The 13,799-nt window shown below is 33.5% G+C and overlaps 1 protein-coding gene across 1 annotated transcript; it reads left to right on the top strand.

The window, feature by feature from the left end:
* Positions 1 to 1,622: 1,622 nt before the first annotated feature.
* On the top strand, positions 1,623 to 11,626 carry LOC21394635 (probable ubiquitin-like-specific protease 2A). Its single transcript, XM_024164561.1, has 18 exons — positions 1,623 to 1,910; positions 2,550 to 2,624; positions 2,750 to 2,868; positions 3,016 to 3,106; positions 3,234 to 3,283; positions 4,004 to 4,201; positions 4,275 to 4,350; positions 4,870 to 4,978; positions 5,348 to 5,422; positions 5,827 to 5,958; positions 7,006 to 7,206; positions 7,321 to 7,376; positions 7,471 to 7,564; positions 8,189 to 8,279; positions 8,955 to 9,071; positions 9,702 to 10,103; positions 10,684 to 11,322; positions 11,411 to 11,626. Exons 1-17 carry the CDS (start codon positions 1,745 to 1,747, stop codon positions 11,191 to 11,193), a joined length of 2,562 nt encoding a protein of 853 aa, XP_024020329.1. The 5' UTR covers positions 1,623 to 1,744; the 3' UTR covers positions 11,194 to 11,322; positions 11,411 to 11,626.
* The last annotated feature ends 2,173 nt before the right edge of the window (positions 11,627 to 13,799 follow it).

The raw sequence follows: 13,799 nt of genomic DNA, 5'->3' as shown, positions 1-13,799 counted from the left end.
TTTTCATTAGCATTCAGTTTTTATTAAAATACTATATAAATACAAGTTCAAGTTTTGACTCACTCAAACACAAACTCAAAAAGATTTTTATCTCAAACCATAACTCAAATGTACACAACTAAACACAAACTCAAGTTACAAGTTCAACTCAAATTATAATTCAAATTCAACTCAAAAATTATACTCAAATTAAACTCTAAAAAAACAAGCCCATTGTAACTTATGCATTTGAAACATGAATATTCAGGCATGTGTCTTATAACTTGTCTTCTATAATAACTTGTCCTAAAAATTTAAAGAAACATTCTTCTTTCTACATCTCTTTTGCTCTCTTTCTATGTTTCTCATTCTAACTATTCTCTCTATTTCTCTCTCTCTAAGCAGTGGATATTGCTATGAATGAAAATGGCACATGTTCCTCATATATATATATATATATATATATATATAGGTTGTTATTTTTAATTATAACCGCTAGATCTAACGGTGCTTTGGCTTAATCTTAACCGTCCATTTATTTTTCATTTTCCAAATAATTCATGATTAATTCATAAAAAGCCAAGTCGCGTCATAAGGAATTCTATAATGACAAGTGTCATTTTAAGTAGTCAATTTGAAGTTCTCTTCTTCTTGTGAAGATTAAAATCAGTATAATCTATCTATTTGCAGTATTTCTAATACCGAAATAACCCAAAAATGTTCCTATAGCAAATTTTTTAGATTTTGAGCCTGCAACCTCAAAGACAGCGAAATTTAGGTCCTTTTTAGTTACAGCAAAATTTAAAACGTGTTTAGAATTCGTTCTAAAATAATTTTATTTTTTATATAAAAATAAAAATAAAAACGTTTTTATTTTTATATAAGAATTATTTTTAAAAATGTATTTACTAGTTTTATTTAAAAATTATTTTCAATTTAAAAAAAAACTAAAACTTGGTAGTTTCATTTTTAAAAATATATAAGAGTATTTAAAATAATAATATATTAAACTCTTCCTCAACCTGTCCCCTTTCAAATACCAATTTATTATCATTTCATCAATTAAAAAAGATTATTCAAACATTATTATTGTCGTTTCATCAATTAATGTCCTTCGACGACATTGAACGGCGAGAAGCCACCCATTGACGTCTCAAGCTCTCTCAGAGTGTACCAATGCCCCCAATCCAAGTGGGAAACGTCAAGGGACAATCACAGTCACCTGATAACCACCACCACCATTTTCATTATTATAACAAGATTTACTAAACTTCGTCAGGTAAGAAATCCGATTATCTTGCCAAACACTCAGATTTTCAGTAAATATTGGCGATACTCGAAATAATCAGCAAATCAAATTTATTTTTTCCCTAAAATTTTAAATTTTTTCTCCTTTTTATTTCTTTTGCCTAAAACTTATTTTATTTTTTCATTTTAATCCTTTTTTGACCTATTTTTAAATTTTTACCCTGAAATTTTATTTTTTTTATTTTAATCCCTTTTACCGTAAAGCTTATTTATTTTTTTTATTTTACTCTTTTATTACCCTTTTTTAACTTCTTAACTTAATACTATTTTTTTATTTTTTATTTTGCCCATGATCAATATTCCATTGAACGGAAGGCGGAAGGACGGACCAATTTAGAATTTGAAACTTCCTTCGCACTTTCTCGAGAAAACCTCTGCTCAGACAAACATTTGAATGTAAATATATTTCCCTCTTCACCTCCTCAGAGCATTTCCTGAGTTCAACCAACTCGGAACCATGACTCGGCGCTCCAACTCAAAGAAATTCAAAGTCTTCGATTTCGACGACGACGATCGCTCCGAGAATTTGCAAACGAGATTTTCTGGCGACCTCCGGAAGATGAGGAAGAAGAACAAGAAGCGCGACGATTCTCCCATTAACAAGTACCATTTCCTCCAGAGCTGTATAGTCCTCTTCCTTCTTTCTATTTTTGGGTGTTCTGTATGGTCCTGTTTGTTTCTCGAGAAAATGCGGGCAAGAGAGAAGTGAGATGTTTTTTTTTTTCGATAAATGAAAAAGAAAAATGTCTGTGCGTTTCCTGAAGCTATTGAAAATGAAAATAGCGCAGAAATTACTTGTTAAAGCTTGTAATGTGGCCTTTCCTTTTGTTATTTTAGTTTTCTTGGCAGCCAAACAAGCCATAAGGCTATATTGTTTTGAGGATTAAAAAAAAATTGATATGGTTTCCAAAGTTTTAAAGGGCCGTTTAGTTCGTTTTGAATTTTTAATTTGAGTTGAGATGTAATTTTATGTGAAAATTTTTTATTGTAGTAAAAAAATTAGATGTAATTGTTTTTTAGAGTAAAACTCGAATTTTAAACTTGAATTGGTGAAATGAACGAGACCAAAAAATGTTTACAATTTCTCTTCTAATCTCATTCCTGACTCTTTTCTTTTCTCCTTTAATTTTGCCTTTTGAATCATGTATTGCCTTTTGACAAGGCGCAATTGTGCTTAATTCAGCCGACTTATAGATTTTGGTTAAACATTTCACGTGATATCGATTGATTTAGTTACTTCTTGTTTCAAACTATGTCTGCAGTTGCACGTGGTACTGAGATTGCAGAACAGGGTTTTAGAGATGAACCTGGTGAACCAATTGATGTTGATACTGAAGGTAAGTTTATTATTGAGAGATCTCATATGTCAAATTTATGTTTCCGAGTTTCTGCGGTGCACAAGGGGCAGAAACCGAGGACAAGGAATGCAATAGATTGTTAGAAACTGATGCTAGTGATGCAGGTTGTCAATGCACATATTCTGTGATGCATCCAAAGGACACGCGACTTGAAGATGCTGCTGTGAAAATGGAGATCTCTGGGTTAGATGCCTTTTTAGCATCTAATTCTTCAATTCATGAGGTAAATTTCATAAGCTGGTTTCTTATTTTGAAGTTTTCCTATTTGCAGTACATAATGCTCTTAGTTTCTATATAATGTTCAAGATTCCTTATTTATTCAGTTCCTTATGAGGTAGTAAAATCTTAATAATTTGTCTACTAATTGCAGAATGAGCCAATGTGTACAGTGTCATCAGAATCCAGCAATAATAGAACAAGCACTTCAACGACTTCAAGGTTTTGTCTTGCAGATGATGACGGTTTGCCCCCCTTCCTTTTCTCATACTAAGTTTTTGCATGAAGTCCAAATTTTTTTAGTACGCCATATATATTAGTATATACACTGCGATTTAGTCATCTTCACTCGTAACCTGTGCACAATTTCAGTTCTACTGGAAAAACAACTAATAGAGCCTGATTGCGGTGGATGTGAAAATGTAAGTTCTCTTGACTAGTATGTGTTTTCTACTACTTAAGCCTAAAGTAGGAAATTTAAGTAATATTGGATAAGATCCAGAACACTCAATACAAACATTTATTATTTTTAGTTCATCCTTTTTGTTATCCATCAAAAGGATTAATACCTCTGTCCTACTTAGCTACTTTTATTATAGCTGAAATAGTATATTCTTGCCATATGTTTTCTGAGTAAGTTCCATTTCCTAATTTCTACTTCATATTTTTCTGCCTCATCTACATGGGATATCTATATTACAAACATCTCTGTTTCATTGATGAACCTGGTCACCAATTTCGCATGTCAGAATACTGATGTTGTTAATATAATAAAGCAGACACTTGATTTTGTGTTCAATGCAAATTGCATTTCACAGTTGCAAGTTAATGTGCAAACACACCAGTGCATCTCCCTGACGTCTTTTTTTTTTTTTTCCAGTTAAATGCTAGTTTAGCTATAGAAATTCAATAATGTATACTAAGGAATCATGTTGAAATCTCCCTCTATTCATGCTGTTGGTCTACTTGTGCATACACGCTAGAGAAGTTGCATCCATCTCTGTGATTGAAGTGCAACTTGGACAGTATTTTGTGAATACTAAAATATCTTTCTACTTGGTCTTTCTGTTTCCTATCCTTTTATATGGCTTTATTATTCGATTGTCAATTTCAACTGACGTTTGATGTCTCTTAACTGGCAGGATAACGAAAATATGAGTGTTAAGATAGTCCCTGATTTTGTTTTATATGGAGACATATCTTTTGGGGAATCATGCTTAACGTTTTCATGTGGCGGCATCAAGCTAGAAGCTTTAGCTTTAAGTGGGACCAGGAAAACATTATCCTTTGAATGGGATATCACGGATATAATTTCAATTAAATCGGATTGGACTGTATCAGTAAGTTATATTGTTTTCCTTTTAACTTTCTTTTATTTTAGGCAATCTTAATATTTGCTGGGCCTGGGTGCAGGTCGAGACTGCCATTGTTAACCTTCATCTAAAGTCAAAGACTTCTAAAGGATCTCAAAATGAAGATAAAACTTCAGGTCTGTGAAATTTCAGAGGGGGGTCTTTGGGGCTGTTTTTTGAGAATAAATTGATCAACTTGTGCATGTGTTTTTCTTTCGAAGTCTAGTCCTTTTTAGCAATGTTTTGTCTCTAGAGATTTTACCCCGGTGTTTTTCAACATATTTTTTCCATGATAAAGATAGAGGGCGCAAAGCAAAAAATATAAAATATAAAATATAAAGAAAAAAAAATTATAACATTGGAGATGAATGAACTGATTTTGACTTCTATGTATAGTGCGTAGTTTGAGATTGAATATTTTCATCAGCACTTTTCTATTTTGTCCAAATTCCAAATTACAATTCTGGGTGGAAGATCAATTCTTTAAGCTATGGCGGATTTCATCCAAAGTAATGTGTTTTTATTGTCATTGTGAATGTTCTAAAATGTATTTTTGTTTGGCTTTTACGAAATGGTTACAAACTGACTGGTTATGTAATATTTCTTGTTTTAATCAACCTATGTCTAATAGTAATTTTCCCCAATTACTTGCACAGGTATTGAGCAGTTAAATTTTGCAGTTTATGACCCTGGCTGGGCCAAAGCACAGAAAGCAATCAAAAGATTGGATGCAAGATACAATGATATATGGAACATCAACTTTGAGTGAGTTTTGATGGGCTCACCGTACACATGTCAATACCCTTTTCTACTTCTTACTCTATTGTGTTTGTGTAGATTAAACTATTTATTGGATTGACTGTTCATTGTACACGTGAATAAGGAATCTATTTGGACTTGACCTTTTCATATGGCGTTTGAAATGTCTTTTCACGGTTTTCATTTCATTTCTCAGAAAGTTGATTTTTTTTTTAGTTGTAAATTAGTAGGCTTAAATTTCAGCAGAGATGTTTTATGATGGAGTTTTCTTGAATAGTTCTCATTTCCTTTTAACATAATTTTTACCTGTTTGCAGACATAATTCATCAGTGCATTTGAAGCATGGTGTGTAATTATTCATTTACTTTCTTGCAGTACTGATATGGTAAAAGATGAAAAAGATTTGTTTCCTCGGAGTAGGATGTTGTCTCCAAAGCATTACTTCTGTGGGTAAGGCAAAAAAGCATATGTTCTCATAATTTTTGTTTGGATGATTACTCATTCTAATTCTCTACTACCTTCTGCTATGTTTAAGTTATTCAATAGGCATCTTTCTGAGCTTGGTGGTTCTATGGTGTATCACATTGTTTCTTAGATGTCATGTCACTCTTCACAAAGACTTGCAATTTTTCTCTTACAAGTAATCTCAGAACCATTTACAGACTGTTTTGTGTGAATGTAATTTTATGAGTTGTCATGCTTTAGGTATCAGGACAGGATCAAACACCATTAGTGTCAAATAGTCAAATTCCTTTTCTTAAAAGCATACAAGGCGCTTTATATCAGATTGGATCTCACGTATTCTTTGGTCATCCTATCAATCTTTTATATTGATTTAGTTCAACCTATTTCAGTTCTGATGAGCCTTTTGAAGATGCTGTCTATCCAAAAGGAGATCCTGATGCTGTTACGATTCATAAGAGAGACATTGAGCTTCTAGAGCCTGAGAGATTCATCAATGATACCATAATTGACTTTTATATTAAGTAAGTTTAGGACATCTTTTTTTTTATTCATTAAAGTAAGGTTAAGATATCTTAATATAATCTTGATCAGTTGGGGTCAGGTAAAAACGGTTCCCTGCCGATATTTAGGGCGCGTTTGGAACTCGTTCCAAAATGATTTTGTTTTTTGTATGAAAATAAAAATGAAAACGTTTTCAATCTCAGACAGAAATCATTTTTGAAAATGCGTTTAGTAGTTTTATCAAGAGATTGTTTTCAATATAAAAAAACCCATTAATGTCTTTCTCTCTCTCTCTCTCTGCTCGAGAGAGGAGAAAACAAAAACAAAAAATGAAATTTCTCTCATTTTACACTAAACCAAAAAATCGTTTTCATTTCCGTTTTTTGTCTTTATTGCGCCAAACGCCGTTTTGGAAACGTTTTCATTTTTTCTTTCTCGAAAAACGTGAAAAATAAAAACGGGATCAATTCCAAACACGGCCAATATCTCCATTTTTTTTATCCGCTTTATTGGAAACCTTGCGTTAGATAAATAAGAGAAAATAATTTAACTTGTAATAGTCACTATTGGATTTTATTTACTTCTTTTAATATAGTTTGTGCAAAACAATTCCTAACCCTAGGGGAAATCTGTTTTTACATTGGAAAATGATCTAGTTATTTCCATTTTCAGAAAATTGGATTTTTTTATGATAGACGTGGTTTGAACTGGCCATATGCTTAAATATTTTATTGAAAGCCCGACAAAAACAATTAAAAGCTCGACATGCAAAACTTGGAGAAATTGGTAATGAGTTGGCACAGGTTGGAGCTTAGATTGCTCATTTTGATACTATGTCACAAAATCCCTTAATACAATACACATGGACTTGGATATGACATGGAGTGAAAAAGGCCAGCATTTGAACATTTTCATGTGGGTTGCAAGGCTTGAATTGAGGAGTTGCTATATTAAAGAACCATTTGCATCAAAAGCTTTTAGCTATTAAGATGTGGGTTGATATTGGTTTTTATTTTGTTATACTAAATGGCTTTTAGATTTTGGAAGTCTGATTATGGTTCTTGCAGATATTTGGCAAACGGCATTCAAACTGAGGAAAAGCACAGGATGTATTTTTTCAATTGTTTTTTCTTTCGGAAGCTTGCAGATTTAGACAAAGATCCATCAAGTGCTCATGAAGGCAAGGCAGCATTTCAACGCGTCAGTAAATGGACAAGAAAAGTCAATCTTTTTGAAAAGGACTACATATTCATTCCTGTAAATTATAGGTGAGAAAGTATATTGGAGATATATAGTGCTTAAAGCTCTCAAGGATTGTCCTTATGGACCTGTGGTATTGCTTTCTAATGTGAATTATTACTATATCCTAATCCCGGTCACAGTCTTCATTGGAGTTTACTTGTCATCTGCTATCCCGGTGAAGTGCCTAATTTCAAAGGCAAGAATTTATAAGTTTATATTTGAATGAACTTGTACCTTTTTTTCCTTTACGAAACCTCTCTTAGCTTAGTTTATGTTTTCATTGTCTTTAGATGAAGAATTTGAAAGTGCATCCAAGGTACCGTGCATCTTGCATATGGATTCTATTAGAGGAAGTCACAAAGGCCTCAAGAATCTCATACGAGGGTAGACTTTTAATATTTCTGCTGTTAAGTCCACTAAAAAGTTGCAATATATCTGGTGAAAATAATATTCCTGTTTCTGAAATTTATAGCTTTTGGATCATAATCCCCCCTTTACAAGTGCTGAAAATGTATAAAGTTTTATGTACCGTTGGTTGCTTTTTTCTTCAGCTTTGCAAGTTGAAAGACAACAATCAAGACTTAGCTTTCATAAGAAGGGATTCGGGAATACTTATATAAGACTTAGCTTAAATTTCCTAAAAAGTACATTTACTCTGTTCATAACTGCAGAAGTTTTAGATTCAAAACTCAAGGTCGAAGTTGTTTATATATTGTTCCATTTGGCATTTATGTTTTGCTTCGTGACGATTCTATATATGGCTTGCCATGCCCATATTCACGCTGTGTTTTCTATAGCATACCATATAAGCACTAATCTCGTGAGGTAAATCTTTTTTAAGATTTGGGAATAGAAACAACATTTTTCTTCTTTTTACAGTTTTAGGGTGAACTAACTATCCTCCCTCAATTGAGACTGATTTTTTTTTTTTTTTTTTTTTTTTGTGTAAATCAATTTATACCGGCTTTGACTGTGTTTTCTTTCATCATGTCTGTGATGAGATTGCAGTTACCTATGTGAAGAATGGAAAGTGAGGCATCATGCTACAACAGAAGATGCTTCATCAAGTTTTCTACATATGAAATTTGTTCCACTTAAGGTATTTATAGTTCATCAAACTTTCTACTTCTTACTTTTTTCATCCCTTGTTGAATTCCTTCTGTATGAAGACAGTTTTCAATTAAACATAGTTCTTTATAGTGGCTTTTTAAGCTTGAGCAAACAGATGATCCGTTTCATCGTCTCCAGAGGAAAATGTCATCTTTTTAGTCATACTTTCTTATATAAATCTCTAGTCTCTTGCAATGGATGGCTTATTGCTATTGTGTGGAGCGATGGTGACAAGTTATGATTCCCTGAAATTCACTTCGACTCTCAAGTACTTCAAATCCTTTCACAGGCATCTAATATTTGTCATCAAATAGATCTTACCCACTAAGATTGTAACCCAACTTATAAGAAATATTATCTCCAACTTTTCAATGCAAAACGAATTTCATTGTCACACTGCTAATCGTTTAATAAAGAAAACACATGCATCTCAGTTGACATATGCAAAGCTCCATTAGAGAAGCTAATTTAAATTGGAATTTAGCAATCATTTTCAATTGCTTTAAAGTTCTTGATGCTCTACGCCTCTCCTCTCTATTTCTCTCTCTCAATTGTTTTTAACTGCTTTAAAGTCCTTGATTTCTTTCGTGCACACGCCTATTAATTGACAATGCTTATTGACTGTAGATTTTTTTTTTTTTTTTTTTTTTTCATTCTTCATCAGCTTCCACAACAGGAAAATCTATTTGACTGTGGCCTTTTCTTGCTCCATTATGTAGAGCGTTTTCTGGAGGAAGCTCTTAACTTCGGCCAGTTTAACCTCACAAAGTTCTCCAACTCCGTAAGCAATCTCATTTCTTTCCAGGGAAACATGAGCATAATTTATATAATTATAGCTAATGTTTTTTGATTAACGGTGATGAAATGATTGATCCAACAACTTTGTTGTGTTTAGTTGTGAACTAGGCTATTAGGACAATGTTGAAAATTAATTTTGTTTTATTTTATTGTTCTAAATTTATATTGTTACTTGTACAGCTTTTTGACCTTACCTTTACTTACTCTTGTTAGTTGGGCTGCAGAAAGGGAATCATGATTTTTCGAGTTAAACTGATCATGTTGTCTCCTTTACCTTTGAATACTAATAAGTTTTCGCTCAAATGGAAACTGGGCCCTGCACTTATTTCATAGCACAAATTGGGAGACAGCCACATGACCATAAATTCTTTCAAACTTCAAAGGCTTCCTGCCATATTTTCTTCTAGTTGCGTGATTTAGGAGTTGATGGCCATACGCTTTGATATATTGAACTGTAGGATATCTTGGACCATAGTTGATAAAGAAACCGTGTTGACAGCCATCTAAATTAGCCTTTTTGTGTGTGTGTGTGTGTGTGTGTTCTCAATCGCATTGACTTTTTGTCTATATCAAGAAGCATTGATAAATTACACACATGTTGACAATGTTCCAGTTAAGCAGCAATTGGTTCCAACCTGAAGAGGCTTCTCGTAAAAGATATTCAATCAAGAAGTTAATATATGAGATCCTTCAAGATCATTCTCAGAGCACTGGAGCTGATGGCAGTAACAGATATCCTTGTGCAGTACCCACTGGAACAAGTGAACAAGAAACCAAAGTAATATTTCTTGAGAAGATAAGCAGTTCAACAAAAGCGTGTTATGGCATTTCTTCTACTTCCAATGTTGAACAAGTTGGGATCTCTTTGTCAAAAACTGCACTTGCAAGAGACTTTAGAGAATCAGGCTTGGGTTCTAAGTTGTTTGAAGCAGTAGATTGTTCCTGGTTGTATACTGATGCGAATTACCTGCAGTTGGATTCTCCTTGTCATAGGAGCACCATGACACCAATAGAGGTAATTATTTGTGTTATTTGCATTAACGGCAAGAAGAATTTCTTCTACATCTAAATAGACCTCTTTCAGTCTTGGTTTCTCTTATCATGGTTAATGATTTTTTAAGAAACAAAATTTACTGATATTCATATGGATATGTACTAAGAATCTGAGGATAAGATATCCTTAGAGAAGATTTGAAAGAAGCATAAAACAGTGAGAAACTAATGACCCAATCCATCCTCCCAGCAAACAATAATTAGAAACCGGGAAATCCTTACATCTGTTGAAGCTCAGCGAAGTAAACATGGTTATTATTGGTGTGCCTTGAATAGGCAATACATCTCTGTATGGTCCCCACTTGAAAATCATCATGCATTGTGAGCATGGATGAAATACAATTAGTTTATACCAGTGTTTGGCGCCTCAACTTTGGAAATTGAGAGTTCATCTGCGCCTAAATGATTGCAAATTTACCGCACATTAGTTTTTACACTAGAGTTATGCTGCTCCACGTGCATTTTTTTATGATAGCTTTTGGGTTATTAGTAATCTTGTCAAACCAACTAAAAGATGTACGCTTTTGTTTCCTTACAAACAGGAAGTTGTAGAAAGTAATGAGAAAGTTGCGGAGTCACCTGTTGACATGGAAGATTGTCAGCAAATAGCTGAATTGGAGACACTTGGGAAGCACGAAATCTCCGTGGGTCTAAAGAAACTTGATGAGAGGGTTTTAGTTTCTAGCAGATCTACTGGATCCCTGACCTTGGCAGGGGTAGGAATAAATATAGTTCACCCAACGCAGGATATCGACGGATTTGACAATTTGGCAGAACCAGAAAAACAGGAATCTTCTTCAACCTCATGTAAGGAACTTGCTCATTGTGTTGTACCAGATTCTGAAGAGGAAGATAGCGAGCATGATAGCAATGATGTCAAGTACATACCTTTTATCTGTATGCAGAACGGCCTTGTTCTATCCACCCAAGAGGACCAGTCAAATGAAAATATCATTCTGAACGGAAATAATCTGCCAACAAACAATGAGGATACAGTGTCGAAATCAGATGAAGTGAAGCCTGTGAAGAGGCGAAAATTCAAGCCTCCTTAAGATGGAAGGCCATTCACTAGAGTTCTCTGAAAAGCATACACCTTTGACAGTAGTGTATATAATAGTTTGTATAGTTTTTTAAGTTCTAATGGAGTTCCGAAGAAAAGTGCTAATGTAGGTTTAAAGTGAGTATAGAAACCAACCCTTAAATAGGAGGGAAGAAATCTTAATAGTTTTTTAAGTTCTAATGGAGTTCCGAAGAAAAGTGCTAATGTAGGTATAGAAACCAACCCTTAAATAGGAGGGAAGAAATCTTTAAAAAAAAAATGGAGTTTACTGATCATCTTTGTTTCTGGATACTAGAAGGGCCTTTTCTAATTCCCGTCAAAGGCTTAGGTTACCATGTAGCCATGATTGAAAGCAACTTTTTTTTGTTCATCATGGTTTAGTGCTAAATATTGTTCCAACTCTTTCACCTATGTATAACTATTGCCAGCCCTCTTGTTATTTTTCTTGGTTGTTACGATTCAGTTAAGCTACTTTGCATTTTAGTTCTTGCCGTATAGGTTAGACAATAATGTAATTGCAAATTGGGTAAGTTTGTCCCTGAAACCCAGCCCCATCTCGAACTTAGACACGCCCTCAACTGCCACCTTCAATTGACCATCAGTGCGCCCCAAAACCCACCTATTAAGGCCGGGACCCAACAAGAGATGGCACCGGACTCCGGTCCTTTGTAACGAAACTGTTGAGCAGCACACAGAAAATTGAGACTAATAAAATTGGAGGCCAAAGTTGAGAGATGTTAATTGTGCCGGTTTGTTTAAATTAGGCCTATATATGGGGTTCATATATGTTTCGTGATATGTTGGGCCCAGTCTATTTAATTTTTCGTGACATCAAGCCTGGCTCACAATCCATTTTAATGTGGGTCGTACCCTTAAGTTGTTTGGGCAGTATTTGCACTCTTATCATGCTGATGCTTTTATTTTACTTTTTATCATGCTATTAATGTGTTTGTTGAGCGAAATAGAAATTTACAACAAACATAAGAACATAAGCATTGAACATAATTTAAACATTACAAATCTTAATAAAAGAAAGCACATTATTAATTAATAAATTCCTCATTAAAAATTTTACTAAAGCAAAAGCCATTGAGTAAAATATAGATAAAGAAAAAGAGTGCAATTATAAGTTTTATAAAGAAAAGGGAAATAGGTTTGATTAAAAGGGTAATAAAAACAAATAGACCAAGGTTTACAATTAGTTAGTAAATAGGCCTAATAAGTGTAAATTCATATTTACACTAAATTAACATTTCAAAAACTCTCCTAATTAAAAAAGGAAATGAAATTCTAAAATTTACTCTGGCTCTCCCTCCACGCTCTCTCTATATCACCTCACTCTTTACACTGTAAATCCAGGATTTATAAATAAAAACAATATGTGTTCTGATGGTAAATTGTAGATTTACACTACGAAGGAACATAAATCGTGTTGATGGTAAATTCTAGATTTACACTGTAAATTTAAGATTTACGAATAACAAAATATGTGTTATGATGGTAAATCTAAGATTTACTGTATAGTAAATCTTATATTTAAGAGCAAAACTTAAAAAATGTTTATCACATTGAGTAACAATAAATCTTGGATTTACCGTGTAAATCTAGGTTTTACGAATAAACACAGTATGTGTTTGGCTGGTGAATCCCAGATCTAACGCGTAAATTCAAGATCTACGAAGGAACATAAATTGTGTTATGATGGTATATTCTAGATTTTCAGGATTTATGAATAACATAATATGTATTTTTATGGTAAATACTGAATTTACGGTACGTAAATTCTAGATTTACGAGTAGAACCAAAAGATGTTTACCTTGTATTAGTAAATTTCTGAATTTACCATGTAAATCCAAGATTTACAAAGGAATAGAAATTGTGTTTTGATGGTAAATCCTACATTTACACTATAAAAATTCAAGTTTTACGAAGAAATACAATATGTGTTCTAATGCTAAATATTAAATTTACATTGTAAATCATAGATTTACGATTGCAATGAGAAAGAGAGAAAGTAAACTCACGAACGACGGATAAAGAGAAAATAGAGAAAATGAGACCTAAAGGGAAAGATTTTGGAAAGAGAAAGAAAAAGAGTAAAATTAGAAAATTCAAAATTCAAAACATAAAAAGGCATATTAATTTCTATACATTAATAAATTGGTTATTTACTAATATAAATTTTAAATATAGACCTATATTTAGAATTTCCCTCTAAAGAAATACATAACAAAATTAGTTTGGAAACTCATAGTTTATAGACCAGAGGTGTAAGTTTAGGCTGCCCGACCCAAAGAGAAATTTTTTAGGCTTAGGACCCGGCTAAGCCTAAAAAATTTAATGTTTAAGCTGGGCCGGGCCGAGCCGGTCTTAAAGGAAAGAGAGTCGGCCTAGCCTGACTCTAAGCCCAAAAAAATTTAAGATCGGACCGGACCTGTTATGAGGGAAAATATGGGGGACACGTGGAGGGAGGACAACATGACACGTGGCCTTAACCTCTCCTCGCAAAGCAACAACCCTCGACGTCTGGGACCCCCTTCCCTCCCGTTGTTAAGAGCCCGAGTAAGAAGCCCGACTTGGGGCGTCGATTTCATCTG

This window comes from Morus notabilis, unplaced genomic scaffold (genome assembly GCF_000414095.1).
Source record: "Morus notabilis unplaced genomic scaffold, ASM41409v2 Scaffold651, whole genome shotgun sequence".
NCBI lineage: Eukaryota > Viridiplantae > Streptophyta > Magnoliopsida > Rosales > Moraceae > Morus > Morus notabilis.
This window is presented reverse-complemented; position numbering and strand designations above follow the sequence as displayed.

Coding starts and splice junctions, on each gene's coding strand:
- LOC21394635 (XM_024164561.1), top strand. CDS start 1,745: ATGACTCGGCGCTCCAACTCAAAGAAATTCAAAGTCTTCGATTTCGAC. Junction 1,911..2,549: donor GTACCATTTCCTCCAGAGCT/GTATAGTCCTCT, acceptor CTATGTCTGCAG/TTGCACGTGGTACTGAGATT. Junction 8,280..8,954: donor TGAAATTTGTTCCACTTAAG/GTATTTATAGTT, acceptor ATTCTTCATCAG/CTTCCACAACAGGAAAATCT.